The sequence below is a fragment of the Bos taurus genome, chromosome 8 (genome assembly GCF_002263795.3).
Source record: "Bos taurus isolate L1 Dominette 01449 registration number 42190680 breed Hereford chromosome 8, ARS-UCD2.0, whole genome shotgun sequence".
Lineage (NCBI taxonomy): Eukaryota > Metazoa > Chordata > Mammalia > Artiodactyla > Bovidae > Bos > Bos taurus.
In genome coordinates this window covers 69988771-70015348 of record NC_037335.1, presented here as the reverse complement: position 1 = coordinate 70015348, position 26578 = coordinate 69988771, and the positions used below count along the sequence as shown (strand labels likewise).

Here is a 26578-nt window from a genome sequence, read left to right as displayed (position 1 = left end):
AGTGCTAAGCACCTGTGGGATAAGAAGAAAGGCAGCTAGATGCATGAGGTGGTGTAATTTAAAAAGCACAACTTTTCTTAGCACACCTAAGTTCGCACAGTCTCTACCATTTGATAGCTCTTTGACCTCAGGGAACTTACTCAACTGTTCTGGACCTGTGTTTCAACTGCAAAAAGAAAACAGTATAATGAGAAAAAATGGAAATACACATGCCTTCCTTAAAGATCTGTTGCAACGGTTAAATGAGATGGCACGGAAGGCGCCCGGCACAGTGCCTGGTATGCAGGCTGTTCAGTAAATGTGTGTTCTCCTCTCCTTCTCTGCCTGCACCTCACCTGCTGTGCTCCCCAGCTCAGCTGAAGCAAGCATTCAGGCTGAAGGTAATGGGAGGGCTAACCCTCTCCAGATGAGTCTTTCCCAAGAGACCCATTGGAGTGTCGGCAGCCCCAGGGAGAGGGCCAACTGCCAAAGGAGCCTCAAGCCCAGCCCAGCATCCCCCTCCCAAGCTTAGCAAAACACTGGGAGGCTTGGATCAGAAAAGACAACCCAGTTCCTTAGCAACTAACAAGCATTTCCCTGTAAAGACAAAGACCCTTCACTCAGAACGCTCCTTCCCCCCACCTCTCCAGGTATCTGATCTGTTTGCATGAGTGGGGCTAGAGGCCCGTCCACCCCCGCCCCAGGTCTAGAGGCCTTTAGCCCCACCCTCCCAGCTGTCCTAATATTACCTGCAATTATCCCACTGCGTCTTTCATCCTGGCACTAATTAACTTTTCCATTTTCCCCAGGAGCTGCTGGGAGACACATGAGATGCACGCGCGCGCACACACACATACACACACACTTGCATGCACACACATACACAAATACCTATAGTTCCCCTGCAGAGACCCTCGCTCCATTTTAGAGATCTGGAAACTAAGGTACAAGAAAGGAGAAAATTCCTTGAGGTTCTCATCCGCCTCCTGGGTACTTGGAAGGAGAAATACAAGCTGAAGAGTCTGGCTCAGGAAGAGGGGAGGACAGAGTCCCTGACAATCCTGAGGGATAAAGGACCAGAAAGGAGAAAAATCTTTGGAGAGGACAAATGAAAACTATGCAAAGACTGAGGACTTAGCTCTGAGTACCCCCTTAGTGCCACCAAATGCAAGCCATCGCACTTAACACAGAGAGGGCATTTCAAAGAGTAAAAAGGAAATATTTCAGTCAAATAGGCGAGGAAGACAGAGTCAAAAAGAGATGGGAATTGGAAAGAAAGTTATCGCCATCTGGTCTGATGAACCAAACCAGGTATATCTGAAAGAAGCACTGATCAGAACTCAAGACCTGATTTCAACACCAGGGCTACCCTTCACTGCTGTGCGACCCTGGGCACATCAGCTGCCCTCTCTAGGCCTCAGCTTCCTCATCCATAAAATAGTTTGGTATGAGTGTTCTCTGAGACCCGCCTCCAGCTAAATGTTCTTCAACTCTGTGGTTATTTGGGTGCATGGTAGAGAAAGCCACTACCACTATCCCTTTGGCAGGGTGGAGCAGGAGTGTCAGAGGAAACCACTAGAACAGGAGAGAATGAGTATTCTTAGGATTAAGAATGAAAAAGAGCCCAGTGCATTTGGTGGCAGGAGCCAGAAGACCCTATCAAGAGGTTAAGGAGAAGTCTGCAAATGTGGGGAGATGCAGACCGTAGGATTTCAGGAGAACCCTCTCCCAGGCTCAGTGGCCAGCAATAGAGCTTCCCCTCCCCGGATCCTGGCCTGGGGAGACCCTTCAGGGACCTGGAGGAGGGAGGAGGGGCCCTGGGTCTGCACCTGGTCACAGAAGGTAGAAATATGACTTGGGAGGACCCTCACAGCTGGGAGGGTGGGGCTAAAGGCCTCTAGACCTGGGGCGGGGGTGGACGGGCCTCTAGCCCCACTGGCGGTCCAGTGGTTAGGACTTGGCACTTTCACTGCCAGGGCCCAGGTTCAATCCTAGGTCGGGGATTGAACAGGATTCCACAAGCTGCGTGGCATGGCCAAATGAAAGAAAGAAATATGACTTGGGATCCTCCTGACCTGTACTGAATGAGGGCAGGACACAGAAGTTGCCCCCTTTATTCCTTGGGAGCTGGAGTCCACACCACTGCTATCTAGCAACCCGGCAGGAAGCTGAGAGCTCAAAGGAAAGAGGCTGAACCTGTCAGAAAGGCGGGCACAGCAGGGCCCTGGGTCCAACTTTCACTTCCAGTCTCATGAAAAAAGCAGACAGTGAGCTGAGGGGGCTTCCTTTAGGGCCTGGGCATAAGGACAAGCCCGGGCAGTGCCCAAAAGGAGTCCAAACACCCTCCGCCCACACCCACACTCATTCACACACACTCAGACCTCCCGCACTCACTTCCATACTCACACATCAGCACACTCATTCATTCACACACACACACAGAAACAGCTGGACGTGGATACTCAAGTCACCATAAGGCAATAGATTGTCTCCACTCGCTGTGACTGTGAAGTCAGAGCCCTGACACTCCTTCCCTAGTATGGATGGAGGCTTGGCCAAGTGCTAAGAATTGAAGGGATTACAAAAGAAGCCTGGAAGTTCTGTCCCTCACCCCCAGCTCCTCAGAGTGGAAGCTTCATTTGCTCACGAGGATGCTGGTCACCCCTATCCAGAGTTTGCCTGTCTTCCTCCCCGAAACACCCTGAGAACCAGGCCCTGCCGTCCACACATCTATGAACGTGTATGCACACACTCACACACACCTCTACTCTACGCATCCTGCACACACACTGTAAATACTCCAGCCCACACAAAATCACATGGTGTACACACCCGCTAGACACTCCAGGGTTTTGCCTCTGCCAAGCTCTTTCTAGACATCCATGCTAGCTGCATGTACGTGCAGTGTTCAGCTCAGGAAGTGGCGAACATAAGATTTGCATACACACGCGGTCTCCATGTGTGCATGCCCACTTCATTCACAACCCACTACCCACTGGTCCACCAGTGACAGGGACACACCATCCTTTCAAACTGAGATCAGACCAAGGCCTAACCCCAGTTCTCACCTTTCAGGCTCCTGATACAGCAAGCGGATTTGTGGCGGCAGCTGTGGGGTTGTGTGTGTGTGTGTGTGTGTCTGTGTGTGTGAGTCTGTGTGTGTGTGTGTGTGTGTGTGTGTGTGTAGTTTTGGGTGGGGGGTGTGTGGAGAGGGGTGAAAAGAAGGTTCTGGCTGAAGAAGGGAACCAGGCCTTCCCCTGAAGGCCACAAGGAAGGCGCTGAGACACACACCCTCCTCCCAGCAGCCCTACCCACTCCCTGTGCCCTCGCTTGCTGCCAGGCCAGGGAAAGGAGAAGCTAAAAGTGGCCAGTCTGACTTGCTAAATTGGTCTTCAGTGGAGAAAGGGAAACGCGTCAGTTCCCTGGGGAAGTGGCCGAGCCCAGGGTGGCCACAGGCCCCTGGGCTTCTACTCCAATGGAAAAAAAAACTTGCTCAAATAGATCTGACGCTTTGTTTTCGAACCCAAAATACTCTGTGGCGGCTGCCGGAAGTGTGACCGCTGGAGGGAAGTGGGGCAAGAGGGGAGGTTAGTTTGAGTTTCCATTGCAGCAACTCTTTCTTTCATTTGGGTTCTAGATGAAGCTCTCCTGCCCATCCACGAGAGGGTTGGTGTGAGAGGCAGTGAGGGCTCTGAGGTTCAGGCCTGGAGTACTCACAGCCACAGTCACCCTTGGCCCACTGCCATCCTTTCCCCAGAGGCCGCTAAAGAAGACCACATCCAGAATTTTCTCTCAGGCCACCTGGTGGCAGGCGGGAAAGCTGACCAGGGAAGAGGGGCTGTGCTAGGGGCAAGGGGCCCAATCACAGGTGACTCTGCCTTCAGAGACGTGACTTTCCTTAGTGAACTTTGATGTAATCTTTTTAAAAAGCAAAGATCTTATTTACACAGAAATTTTCAAAGAGCATCCAATGAATCAGCTGGACTAACAGCACAGACCTCAAATATTCTGAGTCAGTACTTTAGTCTGTGGCACTAATGCCAGCTCCAAATGCAAGCGTTGGGGAAGAATGACTGACTACATATAACAGGATCCCAATGCGCACGCCCCATAACCCTGCTATCCTCATTTCTTTTTCCTCACATCACTTACCACCACCTTGTATGCATTTTCTTATAGCCCCTTCTCACCCTGAATCCTTATTAGGCCTTGAGTCTTCGCACAAGCTCTTTTCATCACAGCTGTGTCCAATGCCAGACACACAGTAGGTGCACAAGAGATAAATCTTAAATGTCGAAGGCAATCAGGTGGAGGGGCAATCAGCAAACAGTTCTCTTGCCTGATGAGAACTTGTTAATTCACAAATGCTGCGGCCTGTGGGACTTGCCTGGTGATCCAGTGGTTAGCACTCTGAGGTTCCACCATAGGGGGTGCAGGTTCAACCCCTCCTCAGGGAACTAAGATCTCCTATGCCACGTGGTGAGATCAAAAAAAGAAAAAGAAAATGCTGAGGGCTGCTGTTACACCAGACTGTAGCACTAGGTGGGGATGGCGTGGGTTGAGAGGGGACCATATCACGGGAATATGTAAAATCAGAAGTGGCTCCTGCCTTTCTGGAACTTGGGGCAGGAGGGTGAGAGGCAGACATCCATCAAAGAATGACACAGACTCATGTGAAAAGGTAGGTAGGACCAGGGCAACCCAGGAGCGCTGTTTGGTGCAGTGACCACTTAGCACTGGACTTGTAACCACCGGACATAGTAACCAACACATGGACCGAGGGTCTCAGAGGAAAGGCTTTTCTGGGTGAGCGGTGACTGAACTGAAGGAAGAATGTCCTCCAAGACACCATGGTCCAGAGAAAACGTCACTGTAGATGCGGGATGGCATTGGGGCCCCCGCAAGTGGTTCCGACTGATGGCGGGGTTAGGCGGGCGTGCTGCACACCTCCTGGGCCTGGGAACCCCCGGCTGCAGTTAGAGGCCGCCGCGCGCCCTCGGTCCCTGGGTGATGTTTACCGTCTCTTAATGACGGCAGGGTAATAATCACCCTAATGAAAAACTCCCTCCGGGCGCGGGCCAGCCAGACTGCGATGAGGAAACCGGGAGGCATTTCGGAGCCGCCGGTGACTCAGGCTGAGTGTGCAGCGCGCGGCCTGAGGGACTCTCGGGTCGCCTCTCCTGCTCTGCGCGCCCCTCCAGTGCCGCCCCCGGAGCGCGGGGAGCTGAGGCCCCCCGCCGGCTTTCCTCCGCCAAGCCACCGGCAAAGCCAATCGCCCACTGCCACCTTCGGCCAGGCCCTCGCCTGAGACTTCTTTCTCTGCCTCTGCGCGGGTCTCCAGCGCCCCCTCCCCATCATTCTTGACCTCGACTCCCCCTCTGCCTGGCTTTGGAAGGGGGTAGCGCTCTGCGGGGCTCACCCCTGCCAACTCCTCCGGGCTCTCCTAACGGCATTTTCTCTGTCAGTGCCTCAGTTTCCCCGACTGAGCAGCAACAGCAGCTCAAGTTTCTCCACACCACCCCCACCCTGCCCCCGGGTGGCGGGAGTATTAATTACAGTTCGTTCCTGGCTTTGAAGATGAAAAATGCCAAGGATCATTACCACTCAATTAACGGGGCTATTACCACTTGAGTTTATGTCTGATGAATCCTACCCCACCCCAAACCTGGGATCCACGTTGCCTTGGGACTCCTCAAGTACCTCCTCTCTCCTAGAGTCCACATCTGGACTTAGCCCCTTTCCTGCTCCTGCTAATAGCACCCCACACGGGACATAGTAGAGGGTCTGACACATTCATTCTCCCACAGATATTACAGATAAAGATGGAGCACCCACATTATGGAGAACCCCCATAAGCCAGGTTCTAGCTAGGGGTACAGCAGTGCAGGTCTGGACCTCAGCCTTTGCCTTCCTGGAGCCTACATTCTAGTAGATGCTCCAGGCTCTGCTGGCATCTCCAGATCCTGCCTCAGAGTGGTCTTCCTTCCCTTCCTCTAGGATTCCTCACTCATCCACAAACTAACAGAGAAGTTCTGAAAGGACAGGGAGTTGGTGATGGACAAGGAGGCCTGGCGTGCTGCGATTCATGGGGTCAGGTCACAAAATGTCGGACTCGACTGAGCGACTGAACTGAACTGAACTGAATTGAATGGGCTCTAGCTAGTTTCAGAGATTAAAAAAAAAATTAACATGAAAATAAGGGGTGAATCACAGCTCCTTACACAGAATGGGCTTCCCTGGGTCTCAAATGGTAAAGAATTTGCCTGTAATGCAGGAGACCTGGGTTTGATCCCTGGGTCAGGAAGATCCTCTAGCAAAAGGGAATGGCTATTCACTCCAGTATTCTTGCCTGGAAAATTCCATGGAGAGAGGAGCCTGGTGGGCTACACAGTCCAGTCCATGGGGTCGCAGAGTCATACACAACTGAATGACTAACACTTTCACTTTACACAGAATACCCCTGCCCTTCCCTCTCCTCCTCACTTAGAGGTCTTAGCCAACCCAATACTCAAGGTCTTGATCAACACCCCCATCAGGTTTTCCTGTCTCTGAGCTTGTCCTCCTGCCTGAACTCCTTGCCCGCACTTCCTCTGAGAACCGATAGGGCCTTGTGTGTGCTCACTTCTACCTCAGCCTCATCCCTCACTTCCCTTTAAACTGCCTGCTCCCTGACACATGGCAAATCCCAGTCTCAAGTCTGAGTCCCTCTACAGGAAGTGCTCCCTGAAGGTATGTCTCACTGAAACGAGAGAATTTAGTCCCAGACACAAGAGCCTCTCCCTTCACTCCAGTGAGAAATAAACTTTGGTAGACAAGGGGTCCCCCATCCTGTACAGTGTGGTGAGAGTGGGTGCTGGAGTGGTAGAACCCATCCTGTATAGTATAGGGGGGTGGTGTGCTGGAGTGGTAAAAATGCAAGAACAAGGTGGACAAGGGGTCCCCCATCCTGTATAGTGCGTGGGGGGAGTGGATGCTGGAGTGGTAGAAATGCAAGAACAAGGTAGGAAGCACACTGTGGATCCTGAGTCCCTCAAATCGGCCCATGTGGACACTTGAGTTGGGTCAACAACTTCCTGTGAAGCACCTGCTGGGAACAGCCAGGGGAGTGTTAGGGAGGCAGAGGAATCAGACTCAGTCCCTGACCCCAGGGAGCTCAGATACCAACTCTTGTCATCCAGTAACTTTCTTGGTGATCTGAGACCAGATAACTCTAAAAGGCCAAAATAATTCTGCAGAGAGGAAGAGAAATCTATCATGCCCCTTCTCCTTTGCCCATCTGCCCTGAACCCTGGCAAAAAAGCTCATGCCATCAGTCAGGTTGATAGGCAGACTTCCTGTGGGTACCAGCTGGCTAGTACTGTCAGCCCTCAGAGTGATGGGATGGGCCAGGGGCAGTGTCAGTTCTTTACACCAGTGGTTGTAAAGAATTTCATTTTCTAGGAGAGCTACGGCCTAACAAAAGTCAGGAAGCCCTGCCTGGGCCTTCTGGTGAAAGAGGATGCTAACATAACTGAGGACCTCGAATTCTGGGCCCAAAAGAGTCATCAACTGCTTTTCCCCACATCCCAGGATAATTTTTTTTTTTTTTTGACAACATAAAACAACAAAGAAGAAGCCAAAAGTCGGCCCCTAACTCATCACCTCGGTGGATGAGGCCAAGGGCCCACTTGTTTAAGGCTGGGGAGGGTCCTGAGACTGGGAGCTGATCCGAAACACCAAGATCTAGAGACCACAGCTCTCCGATTCCCCAACGGTTGTCTTTCCAGGGCAGAGAGGAAAGGAATCTGCCAGCCTTTTAGATGCTTGACCTATCACATGCTTGAAGCCTACAGCCAGCAGAAGGCTGGTTTTGCGGGCAAGTGGTAGGGGGCCCCTGCTCTCATCTGTGCTCTCACCTCTCTCTCCCTCCTTTTCTGTCTCACTCCCTGTTTGCTCCCTCTACTGCCTCCCCCACCCCACCCCCACACTCATACCTTTTCTGGTTCACTTCAGATGACAAAGTTCCTCTTTCCAAAAAGCCTCATCCCCCGAGAGTCTTCACTGCAGAGACATCGTCCCTCCCAGCTGAGAAGGGGGCTGCCCCACTGTGGCCCCAGGGGCAATGGCAGACCCCTCCACCCAAGCACATGACTCCACTTACCCTCCATGCACCCCTGAGCTATGATAGCCAAGTTCCCATTACAAGCCCTTACCCCCTGACCCATCCCTCTTCCTCCCTGAGGGTCCTAGAAGCCCAAACTTGGCTGGGAACACGCGTCTCTTCCCAACACTTTGTGCAATAGAATCCAAAACTCAAGGACAACATTGCTTGGAGGAATTTATTCTTTTTAATGCCACAGAATGTATCTTTTATTTTTCAATTTAAACTTTTTGTTTTCTGGTGGGGTGTAGCCAATTAACAATACTGTGATAGTTTCCGGTGAACAGTGAAGGGACTCAGCCATCCCCATACATGTATCCATTCTCCCTCAAAATCCTCTCCCAGCCCTTTCCAAAATAGAATCCAGAACTGGTGAATCAACACTACTAGGAGGAATTTAGAGGTAGGTTAGCCAGTCCAATCCCTCCTAAAAGCCCAGGAGTCAGAGGGCAGCCCAAGGTCACACAAATAATTGATAGTGGAAGCCAGAAGTCCTGATTCCCAGGCCAGGGCCTGTTCTTTCCATGTCCCCATACAGTACACTTTTTCCATGTCTTGCCTTCTATCTGAGATTGGCCTTCTCTCCCTTCCCTAGCCCAGCCCTGCCCAAAATCTCAACCTCTGGACCCCCATAGCAATTACAGCCTGGGACTTGTGTCTGAGGAGGGATCTCCAGGAAGGCTTTATATCCCACCTCACCCCCAGCAAATCTTACTTTGTAACAAGACTTTCTCCCTTCAGTCACCAGCTTCTCCCCATCATTGCTTGAAAAGTAAGCAAAAACACCCTTATTCAACGATTATAATGAGTTTGTTCAAATGTTGGCACAGCAGATGTTTCAAAAGGAAGTGTGCAATTGGCTTGGTGAGGAGCCTGTGACCTCTGCGACAGGGCAGTGGGACCTGAGCTCTGAGGGGACAGATGTTCTTCTGCCTATTAGGAACCCTGGAAGAAATGCTGCTCCTCCCTGACCTGCCTGTGGGTTGGAGCCCCTCCTCTCCCCTGGGAGAGGGCTCCTCCCCTCTCTGCCAGCTGGGCCCTGAGGATGCTAAGAGGCAGATCCTGGTAGGCCTTCTTCTATTCATTGCCTTCTCCATAGGTTTTACACCTCTCCTTCCTCTTACCTGGGCTGCCCCAGCGGCTCAGTGGTAAAGAATCTACCCATAATGCAGGAGCTGCAGGAGACTCGTGTTAGATCCCTGGGTTGGGAAGATCCCCTGAAGAAGGGCATGGTAACCCATTCTAGTATTCCTGCTGGGAAAATCCCTGGACAGAGGAGCATGGTGCCCTACAGTCCACGGGGTCGTAAAGAGTAGGACACGACTGAGGATGCACTCACTTCCTCTTACCACACCTACCATTTCCTTTCTTTCTCCTGACAGCCAGAAAGGCTGGAATTAAGAGCAGTATCTTTGGAGTCACAACACCCTGAGTTCAAATCTCAGCTTGGCCATTTCCTGGCCAAGTACCCTCCAACTAACTACTCAGATTTCTTCCAACTCCTTAGATCTTTCATGAAGGGGAAAAAAAAAAAAAAACACTATTGAGGGGCAGCCCTTAAAGCTTCCTCACAGAACTGTTGTGAAGAATTAAGCTGGTGTATCTCCACAGGCCACCATCTTTTGTGGGTACAGAAGATCAGCGAGCCGGACGCCTCCAGCAATCCCCACACAACACTCTTAACCAGAACCACCACCCCTCAAATCGTCATTACTGTCAAGTTCCTTCCATGGGCTTCTAGACCAAACCCATCTCACCTCAGAGCTGGCTGTGTGTGTTAGTCACTCAGTCGTCTCCTACTCTTTGTGACCCTATGGACTGCAGACCACCAGGTTTCTCTATCCATGGAATTTTCCAGACAGGAAGACTGGAGTGGGTTGCCACTCCAGGGGACCTTCCTGACCCAGGGATCAAACCCAGGTCTCCTGCATGACCTCTAAAATGCCAAGGAGGTTTGTCCAGGTTGATTCCATGGATGAACAGTCCATCTCTTGTGGGGTGCCCCAAAACAGAAAGCAGTTGGAAGCCCTTGAGGGAGTTATCATTCAGGAGCAATCTCATCAGGGTAGGCTCTCTACATGGGTGCCTGGTGTGACTTGAGGAATGCCAGATGTTCTCTGCACCCCAAGCTTCCAAATCCTTGTCACTGGATCTGACATCCCACAGTCAGACCTCAGCCCATCAGCGTATCTGAGTTCCTACCATTTTCCAGGCACCATGCTTAACAATGGGCTAACTTCCTCTGGTTACACACTACCCTCTTCCAAGCATTTTCTGATAAAAAGGCAAATCTTGTCTGAGATGGTAAGTCATTAACTTGCCAGCACCTTAGTTTGAAATAATTGGGGGCTTCTTTATTTTTTTATATTGGAGTGGAGCCGATCAATAATGTTGTGATATTAATAGTTTTGGTAGACAGCAAAGGGAATCAGCCATACACATACATGTATCCATTCTCCCCCAAATAAGGCCTTCTTTCTTATAAGACAGCAGAGAAGTACTGGATATCTTTAGCAAAAAGGAGCTCAAGTTCAGAGGGCAGAGGTGACTAAGGAGCAAGACAGAGTTCCAACCTGGCCTTTTTCTGTGATGGATTTGTAGGGCCAAGTCCCCTCTTTCCTCCACTCTTTCACCAAGACAAACACACTCATTGCCCCCACAAGCAGCAGTAGCCCCAGAGGTAAGCAGTGGGGAATGGGTGGCCTTGGCCCTGCTACAGAGCCACAGCCTTGCCTTTCACCATCTTCAGGGTGAAGATGCCCTGAACCAGTGCCCTACTCGCTCCCCAACAAGTCTGGGGCTTCCAGTTCAGGTAATTAGGCCCTTGGCAATCTCACCTGAGCCCGCCAATAAAACTGAGACAATCACCCTCAGCCCCTGTTCAGGAGGCAGAGAGGCAATAAAACTGGAGGGAAAGGGAGTTTTTTTTCCTATGCTGAATTCAAGATGGAGCAAGCAGAGGGAGAATGCTGTTAGTCTCTAAGGGGCCACTCCACACCTCCCACCCCAACTCTAATAGGCAGGGTTGCCCGTGCCCACCATAGATCCCTGGCCTCTGTTTGCCACCTTCATCCAGATTGACAGGGGACACCTGTGTGGGCTGTAATCGGACCAGCAGCCAGGCAGTGAGGACCTATGCTTGTGGAGGCAGGCTTTCCCCAGCATGGATCCTTCCAGGATCCCCACCCCACCCTGAAGCCACAGCCATCCTCCATAACATGTCTAGAAGGATGCTCCAGAGTGTTAAAGAGCAACTGAATGACTGCTTGGTATTCTACTTTATGTCATCACCAGCTACCAAGGGCTCCATCCTTGTCTGGGTTCTCACAGAGTGGGGACCATTCCTTAACCATCTCTGTGATGATGTAAAGCTCACACATAAAACCTTCCTGTATATGATCACACTGATATGTGTGATGAAGGGTATGGAGTTTCCTACCTGGCCCTTTTTACTCCCTGTGTCAACTACACTCACCCCAAAGATACACAAGGGGAATGGGCTTTTCTGTCACATGGTAGGGTGGGGGAAAATAGAGTTTACCAGTAATAATTGCCATTTATTGAGTGCTGCTAGTGATCTAGCAACAGTATTCTATGACGTTATCTAATTTTAGTTCTTCCTAAGGGATTGTTGTTGTTGTTGTTCAGTTGCTAAGTCCTGACTCTTTTTCGACCCCATGGACTGTAGCCCACCCGGCTCCTCCATCCATGGGATTTCCCGGGCAGGAATACTGGAGTGGGTTGCCATTTCCTTCTCAAAGGGATCTTCCCAACCCAGGGAACAGAACCCCCATCTCCTCCATTGACAGGTGGATTCTTTATCATGAGCCATAGGGGACCCTCCCCCTTAAGGGATAGGTACTATTATTATCCTAATTTACAGACAAGAAAACTGAGACCCAGAAAGAGATTCAGAAATTTCCCCAAGATCACACTAAAGTTTTAATGAATACTTATTTTTTAAATACTTATTAATTGAAGGCTCCCATTCTAGGTCAGGGACAAGTAGGGAAGAAGGGGACAGGCATTTTGCCCAAAAAAAGACTCCTACCCATTCTCACCAAGCAAACAGGTCTGGAGCAGGCCTGCAAACTCTTCTTGTTCTCCTTGAATGCAATAGGTCCAGTCGGCCTAAAAGTGTCTGCGGCCCACCTCTGGAATGGCTACACTCCTCTATGGTCTTTGGGGCCCCGGAAGCTTTCAAGAATCCCCGATTCTCCCACCGGCCTCTGCCTTTCCTACTGTGGGTGCCTATCAAACAGGCCCGGGGTTTCCAGCTCCTCAATCTCCTTTCCCTCCCGGGTCTCAACGAGGGTGGGGGGTGCATCATGGTAGGGTCCTCCCGCGTTGAGCTGGGCGGCCGGGAGCGCTCGCACTTCCTCCCCGCCACCCCCGCGGGCTGAGCTGTGCCTCGCGCGGGGAAACATGGGCACTGCAGGCACCACTGGTGTCTGCGGCTCGCCTGAAGGCCGCTAACCTCGCGGCGTCTCTTGGCCCCGGAGAGAAACCCACAGAACCCCTCTCCACCTCCGGGTGCAGGCGCAGCAGAAAGCGCCGCGGAGAGGCCACGGCCGGAACTGGAACGGCCGATGCTCGCCGGGGGTCGCTGCTCCCCGCCTCTCCCCGTCTCTCCCCAGCTGCCAGGCTCTGCGGCCAGAGGCCGGAGCCGCTGGCTAATTTTTCACGCCCCCTAGACCGCCTCCCTAGGTGACGCTACAGCCTGTGTGGTTCCTTTAAAGGCTGCGGGTTCCGTTCTTCTTTCCTTTTCCACTGGATGCCAAAATATGCAAATCCGGGGACCGGAATCTGCAGCCAAATCGAGAAGGAGAAGGGGCGCGGCCGGCGCGTCACCGGATCCGCTCCTTGTATGGCTCTTCCCGGCTTGGCCCGCCGCCCCGCGACCCTCCTTGCAGCCGCCAAGGCCCCTCCCGCGCCCAGCCCGGCTCACACTGCCGCCCACGCCCCCGGGCCGGCCAATCGCCCCCCCCCCCACCCGCCCGCCCCACCGCCTTGGGAGGGAGCCGGGGGCGGGAGGCGCTGCATGCCCTGATTCCGGCCGGAGCCGGGGACCGCTGCAGAGCGCTCCCTCCCCGCGCCGCGCGGGCGGAGGAGAGCCCGGGGGCGCAGAACCTCCCCGGTATAGGTGCGGGGAGCCTGGCGGGAGCGGCAGCAGGGGCGAGGGAGAGGGGGCCCGCGGGCGGCGGGAATCCCTCCTTTCCTAAGCACCAGAGGAGATCCGGGGGAGACCGGGCCCTCCCACCCCTAGCTCTCCATCGAGTGAAATGGAGGGGAGGAGAGCGAGGTTGTCATCCACCCCCACGACGAGCAGCAGCTTGGGAGTTCCTCCCACACGTCCCCGGCCCGCGTGGCCCTCCTACGGAGTGAGGCCCGGGGATCCTCTCCTCCTCCTTGTCAACACTCCCACTCGCCCTGAGAAATGCACGTTCCCCCAACCCCAGCTCCCGGGCCAGGGACCGCGGGATCCACCGCGCCCACACGGCCACCGAGGAGGGAATCCTCCTACGCCGAGCCGGTGTGATCTGGGGTCGTTCCCCCACGCTCCTCTCCTCTTCTCCCCCTCTCCCGCGGCCGGGCCGCGCGCTCTCCGAGAACAGGCCTCGGGGAACGTATCAGCCGCCCCCGGGATCTCTGCCTCCCCCGGGAGGTGACAGCGCTCGGGGTCGGCTAACAGGCGGCCCTTGACTGCAGGGCACCCGGCACTCAGCCACGGGGACAGCCCCGTGTAAGGCGAGGGGGAGGGCAGAGACCAGGGGAGGTCGCCGCGGTGGTTCGGAGACTGTGGGTTCGGCAGACTCTTGCCGCAACTCGGTGGCGCGCCCTTCGCAGGAAGCACTACACAGCGACTGCGTCTGGGCCTGCTGGGCCCTCCTGCCATCCCGTGGTCAAAGGGGTGCTTGGAACCAATAGGGGATTTTTGGAGGGTTTGGTGCACATGTTTCCTATCCCCTCGACTTCACTCCATCACCACCAAAATTGCACACCCTCGACCTCCCGAGGTGCGGGTTCTCGCCTCCAGCGCAGCCGTTCTGCAGCTACCAATCTCCCCAACACTACGCTCAGCCTGGTGTCAGCTCAGGGTCAGGGGCCCAGGGAGCAGCAGGAATGTGGGCGGCAAACCCGAGGGAGGGCGGCACAAAAGTTCCCGAGGTGCTGGACCGGAGACCCCTCACCCGCTGGAATCCTCCTCAAAGGAACTTTGTCCCAGTCCCAGGTGAGAGGAGTCCTGGACAGGAGAGGAGTCCTGGACAGGAGAGGAGCCGTGCCGGGTCGGGGTCGGAGAGCACACCTTCCGGGTTCCCCAGAAGTTCCCAGGCTGCAAAGGGAACCCCGCTGTGTGTTTTCAATCCTTTTTCTTCCTGCTGGGGGGAGAGCGTCGGAGGCCACTTGCAAACCGCCCCACCTCACTGCCCCCCGCCCCGCCCTGCGATCCTATAAGCGCGCTCTCTCCAAGTGCCGACACCAAATAAACATACTGGAGGCTATTGCTCTTTCGACCCCGCGCTGCGCGCTTTACTCTTCACTTTCAGTTACATCCCTCTTTCCTCTCGCCTCTCGAATTTTCTTTCCTTCTTCTCTTCTATTTCTCTTTTTTTTTTAAGATCCGCGAGCGGTGCGGGCGCCGCACGTTGGCTGCGGCCCGCTTCCTGCTTTCTAATGTTCCATTGTGAGGAGCTTCCATTGTGACGTCGCGCCCCTTCGGCTGGGCTTTGTCTGTCCATATATGGGCAGCTACGTCACGGAGCTTTCCCGGGGCTCAGATAAATAGGCTGGTGGAGTTCCCTGGCTGGGAGCTTTTGGGCAGCAGTGAGCTTGCTAGGAAGCGGCGGGGCTGGTGCTGGCGGTAGCAGCGGCAGCGGCAGCGGCAGAGGCGGCTGGCAGAGGCAGTGGCGGCGGTGGCGGTGGCGGATTGGGGGGCGGGGGGGCCGCGGGCGCGCGTCTGTTGGTGATATCAATATTGAGGCCGCGTGCGACCCCCTTGGACCGAGATCTCCCCACCCCACCCCAACCCAGCCCCCACCCACCTCGCGCACACGCCCCCCCCCACCACCACCACCACGACCCAGCCTCCTACCACGGCGCCAGCTGAGGCATCCAAGAGGATTACCCACCCTTTGCCCTCTCCCCCACCCACCCCTCAAAAAAGAGAAGATCCCTTCCCCAGGCCCACCCCTTCCCCTCTTCCCTCCCCCCTCCCCCCGAACTTTCCCTCTCGCATGCTTTTCCCCTGCACCACCGATCGCCTCTCGGATGCCGCTTGCCTGGAAGCTGCGTTAGGAGCAAGCGGCGGCGGCGGCGGCGGCAGCTCGGGAGTGCTATGACCGGCAAACTCGCCGAGAAGCTGCCGGTGACCATGAGCAGTTTGCTAAACCAACTGCCTGACAATCTGTACCCCGAGGAGATCCCCAGCGCGCTCAACCTCTTTTCTGGCAGCAGCGACTCGGTAGCCCATTACAATCAGATGGCTACAGGTAAGGGCGGCGGGGAAGCGGCGAGGCAGCGAGGAAGGAAAGGGAGAGAGGAAGAGGAGGAGGGAACAAGCTAGCTACGGATGGATAGATGGATGGATGGATGGAGAGATGGGGGGGGGGGGCGCGCGCTGTGAATTTTCCGGGGGGCGAGTTGCTTTTCCCACCCACTCCTCCCGCCCTCCCCGATCGGGAAGGCTCGGTTGGCGACGCCACGGTAGAGGCTTCGATTCTTCCGGGTGGGGGCAGCCGCCGACCAAAGGGAGGTAGGTGCGAGCGGCTCTGGGGTTCTCCACTTAGGGGGCGCGATCGCCGGGCTGCGCGCAAGGCGTAGTGCCATCGCCCCCTTTCCCGGGAGGAGCCCAACGTCCCTTTTCACCCGCGCTCTCCCCCCTTACTCCCTCAGCCTCCCACCCGGGATGGAGCCATGTGCGGCGTGGAGTCCCCGCGGTGGGAGAGGTACTGCGACGCTGCCTTTTCAGGGCGTTCAGCAAAGCCGTGGGGGTGTGGGGACGGCGGGGAGGGGAGAAGGTGGGGATCCACCCGCCCGGGGGTTGCCACGGGGGGCGATCCCCGGACCGAGGAGCTTGGGAAGAGCGGCCACTCCCGCCATGGAGACACCGGCCGGTTTTCCGCCGCCCTCCACTCTAGCTAAGCTGAGGCTAGGCTTTCCCCCTCCGCAGGAGCCGAAAGCTCCTTCAGGCCCGGAGGAGGCTGGGGCTGGGGGAGGCGGCGGGAGAGCTCCCTTTGCGGGCAGCACCCCTCTACGCGCCGAGGACAAAGCGACGGAGCGCTCCGGGTCAGCTACCCGGGCGCGGTGCGCACAGGGGGCTTCGTCGGGGCAGGAAAGGCGCGGGGTCCGGCGCGGACAGGGCTAGGGGAAGAGGGCCGAGTTGTGTGCGCTGGAGAGCGAGAGCCCGGCGCGCTCCGGGTCTGAAACTACCTGTAGCTGCAGCTACCTGCCCGCCCCACCTCGGGAATAACAACAATGCTTCTCGCTCTCGCGCCTGTGTGTGTGTGTGTGTGTGTGTGTGTGTGTGTGTGTGTGGTACGGGAGTGTGTGTGTACGGCGTGTGCGGTGTGTGTGCAGCAGCCACTCCACACCCCGATCCGTAGTATTTTGCTGTATCCAGGTTGCGCCCGGGAGCGCGGCACCGCCCGCTTTGCGCTGGGCGCAGCTTTCTTTCCTCTTATCCCATCCTCTGCGCACTCCACGCGGCCGCACCCTCCACACCTGGGCAAGGACCTGGGCGCCCCGGCCCGGGAGCCGACTCGGCTTCACTCACCCCTCCCCTCTCTCCCCCGCTCTCCGCAGAGAATGTGATGGACATCGGTCTGACCAACGAGAAGCCCAACCCGGAACTCTCATATTCGGGCTCCTTCCAGCCAGCCCCCGGCAACAAGACCGTGACCTACTTGGGAAAGTTCGCCTTCGACTCCCCTTCCAACTGGTGCCAGGACAACATCATTAGCCTCATGAGCGCCGGCATTTTGGGGGTGCCCCCGGCCTCTGGGGCACTCAGCACGCAGACCTCCACGGCCAGCATGGTGCAGCCGCCGCAGGGGGACGTGGAGGCCATGTATCCGGCGCTGCCCCCTTATTCTAACTGCAGTGATCTCTACTCGGAGCCTGTGTCTTTCCACGACCCCCAGGGCAACCCCGGGCTCGCCTATTCTCCCCAGGATTACCAGTCGGCCAAACCGGCCTTGGACAGCAACCTCTTCCCCATGATTCCCGACTACAATCTATACCACCACCCCAACGACATGGGCTCCATGCCGGAGCACAAGCCCTTCCAGGGCATGGACCCCATCCGGGTCAACCCGCCCCCTATTACCCCGCTGGAGACCATCAAGGCATTCAAAGACAAGCAGATCCACCCGGGCTTTGGCAGCCTGCCCCAGCCGCCGCTCACGCTCAAGCCCATACGGCCTCGCAAGTACCCCAACCGACCTAGCAAGACCCCTCTCCACGAGCGGCCACACGCGTGCCCGGCGGAGGGCTGCGACCGCCGCTTCAGCCGCTCGGACGAGCTGACCCGGCATCTGCGCATCCACACGGGCCACAAGCCCTTCCAGTGCAGGATCTGCATGCGGAGCTTCAGCCGCAGCGACCACCTTACCACTCACATCCGCACGCATACGGGCGAGAAGCCCTTTGCCTGCGAGTTCTGCGGGCGCAAGTTTGCGCGCAGCGACGAGCGCAAGCGCCACGCCAAGATCCACCTCAAGCAAAAGGAGAAGAAGGCGGAGAAGGGGGGTGCGCCTTCTGCGTCCTCGGCGGCCCCGGTGTCCCTGGCCCCTGTGGTCACCACCTGCGCCTGAGGCTCGGGCCCCCAGATCCCACTTTTCCCCTTCAGTGTCTCCCGGCTGCTCGCCTGAATGCGCAGCCGAAAAGCTAGCTACGGAGGCGCAGGGGCCGCGCCCTGGCCTCTCCATGGACGTAAGGCCCCTTGTTTCCCTTCGCTGTCCCCCGTCTCCACCCTTTCACATCGGCCGACGGTCGGGGGCCAGGGCAAGAGGCGCCTTCCCCTCGCTGCCCACCCCTTAGCCAAGGCGTGGGGGCGGAAAGGTGGCGTCTAGCCCGCTTTGTTCAGTTCGGATCGTCTTGATCCAGGGGCCGCCGGGCCGGGCCAACGACCTGCCGGGGACTGAAGGCGGGGTCCGCCCAAGCCTCGCCGGACCCAAGCACCTCACGGTTCCCCCCACGTGTCCCTCGATTCCCCCTCGAAGACCCGAGAGGGGGAGGGGGTAAGGAGCGCACCAAAGCGCAGAGCTTGCTGCCCGCCGCACGCACGCGCGCCTGCGTGCGGGGATGCGCGCGAGTGTGCGTGCTCGCGTGTGTGTATGTGTTATGTGTGCGTGTGTGTGTTTCTGTGTGTGTGCGCGCGCGCGCACGCGTGTGTGTGAGACTCTTGAGCTGAACTGGGCTGTGTCCACCCTAAACTCTTCCCCACTTCGGGTCCCCAGGCCGCTAGGGAAACGTCCCAGCCTGGGGGCCTGCGCGTGGCGGGACGAGACGGTCTTCCATCTGCTCAGAAATAATGTTTCTTACAGAAATGCCTCGGATGCCGCCGCCGCGGTGCTGCTACCGCCGCTTAGGGTTTGGCCCCTCAGAATCCCTCCTTTTCCGAGCGCTTCCCTCTCAAGGCCTCAGGGCAGTTTGATCTGCGGGGAGAAGGAGCAGCCATCCTTGAACCTGCCTTTTTAGAAATGTGTTTCCTCAGCCCCACTTTTTAAAAATCTGAGTTTGCTCTCTGCCTTCCCCCGCCTTTCCCCTCTAAGCCTTTTACCATCTCTTTCCAAATCTTTTTTCCAAAAAGGCAGGCCTCAACCAGCCACCCCATTTCGCCATCTTTTTGTTTTCTCTCACTCACGTACCCATTTCTCTTCCCACCATTGATTGGAATGCAGCCTTTTTTTCCCCTCTTTGTCATCATCCATACAACAGGTAGAATTCAAATTTAGGTAAATGGCATGTGTGTATGTATGGATGTGTATAAATATGTGTGTGTGTTCACACACACACATATATATACACATACACATATATATATATATAACCTGCACACAGTATGTATTTCTAGCAAAATTAAATCTCTAAGGTACTTGGCAATCCCGTGCAGTGCACTGGAATAAAAAGAACTTATAGGCATATACAGCTTTAAACGATTTATTTTTTATGAAAAAATGGAACCAATGAGACTGTATCTGCCTATGTGTGTATGTGTATGTGAGTATGTATATATGCATCCATAGAAACACATAGACACACATCAGTGTCCAAATTTTCCTCAAGTTATGGGGATGTCTGCATTAATCCATGTTGATGAATGAGGCACATCTCTTCCATACCCCAGTCTCACCTTCTCCCTGCCCTACCTCACCTCTTCTCAGGCACCCCCTCCTCCCCAGCCTCCTCCGCACAGGGGGAACTATTTGGATGTGGAGTAGTAGGGAAGCTGGCCTGAGACACAGCTTCCAGTGCAGTCTTGCCTGAATGTACTGTTCCCTGTTAGCGTTATTTCTCCTGGGGTCAGTAAGCTGCCCAGAGAGAAGGAAGACAGGTCTGGAGTTTACAGAATGTCTGTTTTTAAAGTCACTTTATGCGTTTCCCACTTTTTTTTTTTTTTAAAGAAAAAAGCACCGGTTTTTTTGGTGGTGGATAAATAATACTAAAAGGAATCTAGTGAAAGGGGGAAAAAATCATAGAGCAAGAGGATTGTGGATTTCCAGGTACTTGGATTTTTTGTAGAAGAAGAGAGAAGTGGATGAAGTTTGCCAGAAGGGCCCATATTTTTTCAGCTGAAGGGTAAAATCTTTCTTTGCAGAGACAGTATTTTGCTGAATACTTTTTATAATGTGATGATTATTTAAAAAAACAAACAAAAATTTTGGTCACTTCAAAGCTGGAAGGAGGAATCAGATAACCCTTTAATATTTTTTCCTTGCTCCTTCTGATCTATGCATGTCACTGCATGATAATTCTGAGTTTTCCTTTGTTTTAATAAAACTGTTCTCAGACATTTAAACTAAACTAAGAGAAAAATGACTTTGTTGCCAAAAGGTTGTGCTATCCAGATTTTTTATATGTCTGCATGTTTTAAGAGGAAAAAAAAAAGAGAAAATGCACTCTAACTTATGTGAACTGAGAGAAAAAAAAATCAGGTTTTAAACAGGAAAACCTATGGGGAATGATATTTTTTGAAAGACTTTTGTATAAAGTTGAGTACTTAGAAAAAGACAAACCAGATGTAATATATTTTGTGGATGTTTTTATTTCTTGGATTTATAGTACCTTATACTAAGGTTAAAAAAATATGCTTGATATTGTGAAAAGGTGAAATTCTTCACCAACATTTCATTTGCTCCTTTGTCACATTGTTATGCCAATATAATATAGTTAATGAAAACAGCATTTTTAAAAACCGAAATATTGAAATGGTGTCATGTTGTACCATTTGCACTGTGAGCAAATGCTAATACAGTAAATATATTGTGTTTGCTGACAATCAGCTGGCCTATAAATCTCCTTATTTTATTTCTTGTTTTCATAGCATAAACTTTTGGTTTGGCTTGTGTTTTTTTTTTTTGTTTTTTTTTTTTGTCTTGTTTTGTTTTTGGCTGGTAGTTGGTTTGATAGGTGGTGCTTGTGCCTGGTTTTTGTGGTTCTTTCTCTGAGACTCTTTACCGTGGAAAGGTGGAGTCTGGCATTATTAGAAGGTGGTCAGAATTTTGTGTGGGGTTCTGGTGTTTCCAGGTCCATGTTGCGTGTTTACTGTGGTTCTCAGAGAATTCCACTGTGGTTCTAAGGTTTCTCCTCCACCCTTCTGAGAGCCTCAAACTGCCAGAGAGATTAGACGAACAGATTAGATAAGCTCATGGGACTCTGGGCTGGACTCTTTCTCTCTGGTTTCTAATGGGTATTTGAGGGTAGAAGGGAGGGGAGCTCCTGGTTTAGGATCTACTTCTCTGGTGGTTACAGTGAGCACCAGAGCCGGACCCAGGGTTGGGGGGTGAGTATCTCTGCAGCCACACTCAGTCATGCTGTAGTTGGAGCTTTTAAAGCTACTGAAAAGCAGATAGAGATTTGAGAGGGGTTCTTCAGGGTTGGCAAGATCACTAGAGAGAGGGAGAGCTCTTCTTGTGGTCAGATAATTGGGAAAAATAAGGTTTAAAAGCTCTACAACTCAGTCCTACTTGGACAGGGAGCAACCTGGAAAAGGGAGTCCTAGTTTTTATGAACTACCCAAGGATCCAATGCTTAGAAGAGAAAGAACCCTGGAATTTGGAGAAATACAGGGAATGTTTTCTATAACAGTAATCCCTCCCATCTTACAATTTCTATCTCCCATAGGAGTAATGGTTTCCCTACCCTCTGAGCTTTGTTCTCTGGAACCTTGCTTTACCTTAACAGACTTTATTTGCCAGCCCCAGAGCTTTTGCCATTTCTCTTGAAGAGACACGTACTCTCCACTTCCTTCCTGTGTTCACATCTCCATCCTGCTCCTTATTTCCCATCGTTTATAGAATCCTTTATCCTTGGGAGGCTTGTTCTAGAACAGTCTTTGGACAGATCAGTCTCTCCCTCTCCAGCCTGCCCCCTGAAACACTCGCTTGCATTTCTTAGCCATGCATTTTGTATCTTACCTGCCTCAGCAACATGTAGGAGCTTGTTGTACCATACAGAGCTGTGTCAGTGTACCATGACATTGTGACTTGGGAACAGCACCTGAGGTGCCAACCGGGCCAGCCATCCAGTGACAGGATGTCATTGTGATGTCCCTGCTTGAAAACTGTTCTATCGTGCCCCCTGCCCTCCATGCGGGCCCATCAGAGTGAAAAATACGGGTGGTATCTCTGGTTGAGAGCAGACCTGGGTGGAGGAGGTGGGCTGTGGCTTAGAAAAGAATGTTTTTGATGTGAGAGATCAATACAGAGAATGCAGTGTGCAGTCTCTCATGTTCTCACCCACACAGCTCTAGGTCACTGGCTGCCATCTTAAATTCCCTTCTCTGGCCCTCATGAAACTTGGAAACTTCCAAGCTGCAACTTTGTGTACAGCTGTAAAGGAGGTATCCTTTTTTAACACAAGGAATCCAAGATGGCCGAGAAGTCCTAGTGATGGAGAATATAGTCCATCTCCTTGCTAAACTGGATGAATCCTTCCAGATTTCCATGTGTTTTTCAAGTGAACATTATCAGAGGAAGAGAGGTCACTGGGTTTCTTCAGAGTTAGCACACAGCCCTACGTGCACCTTCTCCAGTCAAACCCGGCGTTCCGAGGGACACTTTCGTCAACGGTGTACTACGCAGCTTGATTAATAAACTCGCTTCCCATTGGTGCATGTTACTCAGCCCAACCTGGTTCAACCACTGGGCTACTTGGCAATATGGCAGCCCGCCTGGCTGGCACCAGCCCTCTGTGGTGTAATCTCTGATTCACACTTTGTAGGTAGATAAGGCTGCCCCAGATAGCATCACATCACCAACCCAACCTGCCCGAGTTTTGTAAATGTGGGGAGAGGAGATTCAACCCTGAAACTTATGGGTGAAGTGAGGGTGGGGGAGAGGAAAGTTCTGGATGGGGCTGTCATGAGAAACAATCCATGGAGGCCTTGCCAAGAAGAGGCCCGGGAGTGTGGAAACCCCTAAGTTGTTTGGGGGTGAATGAAAGGATGCTCCCCAACACACATACACACCCCTCGGAGTGGCATACTGAAAGTGATGACTCTACAAAATTGTACTTAGTGAACTGGGATTGGGAACAAATGAGGTGATACTTTGTGAAAACCGGGGGCAGGGAATAGGGAATAGCTTATATTTTTATTCAGTGGTGGTGGTGAGTGAGTGAACGAGTGTGTGTGTGTCTATGTATTATTCACAAGTATATAAAAAGGAATAGGAAGGTGGATTCTGGTGAGTGTAGGCAATAACATGTGGCCACTCATTCCTGATCCCCTTTTGCTAGTCCAGAATTTGCTTGCTGGAGGTGAGGGGTTGTGAACAGCCTTTTACTGGCCTCATTGGCTCCCCTTGTGTCCTGGAACAATAAACCTGGGGAAAGTAGGAGGCCTCTGTGTATCCCAAAGACTAGAAATCATACTGGCAAAAATCTTAATGACTAGGAGAAAATGACTTTCTAAAAGGTGCCATGGGGTTTTAAAAATAGGTCGTAATCCTAAATCTATCCCTAGTGGCTCCTTTTAGCAAACCCACTCTTTGTGTGGGGAGGAGTGAATTCCCCAAAAGGGGATGGATCTGAGTGACCCTTGGAGCCCTTTGGTCCCGGCAGCCCCTGGGACAGTCTTTAGGGCAAACCATCACTCCCCCATCTGTCATCTACGAAGGCATGGAACATGTCTGGCCTCATCAGCTTCTCCCAGCATCCTAGCTCTTGAAATTTCACTGCTCCTTTTGCTGGAAAGTTCCCATCCATGCAGCCATCTCTAATATTTTCCACGCTGACCATTTTCACTATTCCCTGCAACAACAGAGGTGGGGGCAGGGTTGGGGGCAGTGCCGTGGGGCTCTCCCCAATTTGCACTACAGTCTCCAATGGGTCATGCCCAGGCAGGAAGGGAGCAGGCCCTGAGCTTCCTGCATGGGATCCTCAATCCCCATCCTTCATGTGGGCTCTGGAATTGGGGTCTTCCCTGCCACCACCACCCCTGCAGGCCACCAGGGGCACAGTGCTCCTCAGCCCCCCTAATGGGCATGAAAAAACTATGTCTTCCTCTCTGACAAACATATAGGTGGTGAGAAGCAAGGTTTCTGAGCAATCTTACTAAGGAGGTGATGTAAACAGATCATGGACACAAAGTGGCAAACAAGAATTAGAGAATACAGTGTTCTAGATGGTGCTGGCTACTCAGCAGAATATGGGGTGGCTTACTGAGATCCTGCTCTGCTCTCAAGGTCTCTGGACAAAGGAGAGACATAATCTCTGGGCTTTTGGAATGTCATTCCTTGATCTCAGGCACCCTACCCTGCTCTTATGGTCTCCTCCTTCATCCATTCCTAGGGGTCTTCAAGACTCTACAACCCTCTAATGCCATCATTACTCCAATTATGTTCTCTTATTTGTGTGGAGCATGATCACTAGCCCTCCAAGTGGTTTCCCATGAGGCCTGCCCAGGGCCTGCCGTCATCTTCACCTTGGACTGTTCACAGTGGTATCACACCCAACCAGAAACCAATGCTCTTTTCTGCTCCAGCCAACAACAGACTTGAGCCCCCTCTGGGGTCTCCCACTGGGTTTCTAGTGAGAGGCTCAAGAATGCTTCCATTTCTCAGCTCCCTGGAGAAGAAGAAATGTCTGACACTGCCGAGGCTGGGGACAGCCCAGCCCTCCATGAGGGAAGTTACCCTTATCTGTGGACCTGTGTTCTGGTCCACCTCAGGGGTTGACCACTTACCCAGAAGTCATCGGGTCCCTGTCTCCACCAAAGGGAGAGAGATTAGTGACAAGAACAGAGCTGGGCCTCCAGGAACGTTGGCTTCTTCTCACCAACACGCTGCAAGAGCTCTGGCACTTTTATTCCTGCGTGCTTTGCCCATCCAGGTGGTCCAGGCACCCAAAGGTCTTCCATTCTTCCTTGTTCCCTTTTCTCTACTGCTTAGGAAGGTCAGGCCCTCTGAGCAGGAAAGAAAAATTTCCTGCTCCTGTATGACCCTCGGGTGCTAAGGAAAGCTTACTTAGGGGCACTTGTTACTCAGGTCTCCGTCCTGAAAATTGAGAAGCAGTTAGATAACCCAGCAGCTACTCTAGCTGTGCCCTTGGGGCCCTTAACTTGTTTTGGAGTCATCATCCATCCTTGATCTGAACCCAGCTCTGCCACTTTCTTGCAGTGTGACTGTCAACAAGTTTCTTGGTCTCTCTGGACATCGCTTTCCTCCTGTCTGATCATTACTGTTGTGGGGTTCAAGTGAGGTGATGTGTACGATGCCTGACTCAGTGTGGGTGCAACATAAATGCTACTTATCTTGCTTGCTCCTTGCCCCGCCCTCTTTCCCCATCCTCCAAACCCAGATGCGAGAAAGAGGCATCTGGCTCCACCAGGGATCAGTACACGGATCCAAACACAGCCAGAGGAACGTGCAGTCCTCAAAGCCACTCCCAACCCCAGCCATCCACTGGACATCTATATTCTGAAAATGGGTCCTCTCCACCCACCCCACCCCCAATCCACCCAGAGAACACAAGTCCTGTCCCCTCTTGGCCGCAGTTGCTGCTCATTGTTGCCATTTCCTGCCCTGGTTCCTGACCCCTTCCCTGGTCCTTTTGTCTCTCTCACTTAGATGGGTGGATGTAACACCTTCCTGATCCAGTATCATCTGCAAAGTTAATTAATGTGTCATCAGGTTGTTGCCTGCTTCCTGATCCTTATCAGGGATTTAAATAAAACGCAGCAGCCCCAGCTCTTCCCCAACCATCCCTCACCCTGGATCTGAGACTTGGTCTTAGTCATCAGTCCTTGACCTCAGCCTTCTGGCCAGTTCTCAGCCTCCAGCCCCAGGGCTGTTGGTGCTGCCCCTGCCCCACCCTAGTTTGGGAACAGAAGTGCCATCCAGGGCTTTAACGACAGTGATGTTCTTGAGGGAATCAGGGTTGCCAGGGCCTTTACCTCATCCCACCCCCTTGGGCGGGTTCCCCTAGGTTTGTAGAGTCATAAGGGACTTTGGAGAAAGAAATGGCAGCCTGTTCCACTGTTCTCACCTGGGAAATCCCATGGACAGAGGAACATGGCGGGCTACTGTCCATGGGGTTGGACATGACTTATTGACTTAACAACAAAGGGACTTTGAGAGGCTATTTAGGCCAAAACACTCCTTTTCAAGCGTGGAGCAGGTCATGATTTGTCCAAGATCATATATATCCCGTAAAAGCAAAGTCAGGATTTCAGATCCAGACTCTCAGCAGATGGTCTCATAAAAGGGTGCTAATTGCTTCACTTATTTAATAAATATTTGTGGAAGGATATAGCCGTGAACAAAGGAAAAAGTCCCTCTGCTCTCAAAGATTCTCTTCTCCAGGGAAGAAACGGGTAAAAAACAAATAAGTAAATACATGTTGTGTCAAGTTGTGATATGTGTCACAGAGAAGAAGGGTAAGAAGAATGACGAGTGTTGGGGAGCTGATTACAATACTATATAGGGTGTGGGACTTCCCCGGTGGTCCAGTGGTAAAGAATCTGCCTTTCAATGCAGGAGATCCCTGGTTGGGGAACTAAGATCCCACATGCCACGGGGCTTACTGAGCCCTCGCTCCACAACTAGAGAGATTGCATGCTGCAATGAAAGATTCCTCAAGCTGCAACTAAGCCTTGACATAGCCCAAAATAAATAAATATATTTTTAAAATATACTATAGGGTGGTCTAGGACAACCAAACAGGGAAGGGGCCTTTGTGCACAGACGCAGGAAATGATGGAGCTGGCCACACAGGGACCTCTTGGGCATTAGCTCTCCG

At 53.1% G+C, this 26578-nt stretch overlaps 1 protein-coding gene across 2 annotated transcripts; it reads left to right on the top strand.

Moving 5' to 3' along the window:
• The first annotated feature begins 15317 nt into the window (after positions 1-15317).
• EGR3 (early growth response 3) lies at positions 15318-20621 on the top strand. 2 transcript variants are annotated; one of them, XM_003586408.6, is made up of 3 exons: positions 15527-15609; positions 16013-16065; positions 16922-20621. In XM_003586408.6, exons 2-3 carry the CDS (start codon positions 16026-16028, stop codon positions 17929-17931), a joined length of 1050 nt encoding a protein of 349 aa, XP_003586456.1. In that variant the 5' UTR covers positions 15527-15609; positions 16013-16025; the 3' UTR covers positions 17932-20621. The 2 variants fall into 2 exon arrangements, with proteins under 2 accessions (NP_001276747.1, XP_003586456.1); NM_001289818.1 differs by lacking the exon at positions 16013-16065 and having other exon boundaries at positions 15318-15609; positions 16922-19111.
• The last annotated feature ends 5957 nt before the right edge of the window (positions 20622-26578 follow it).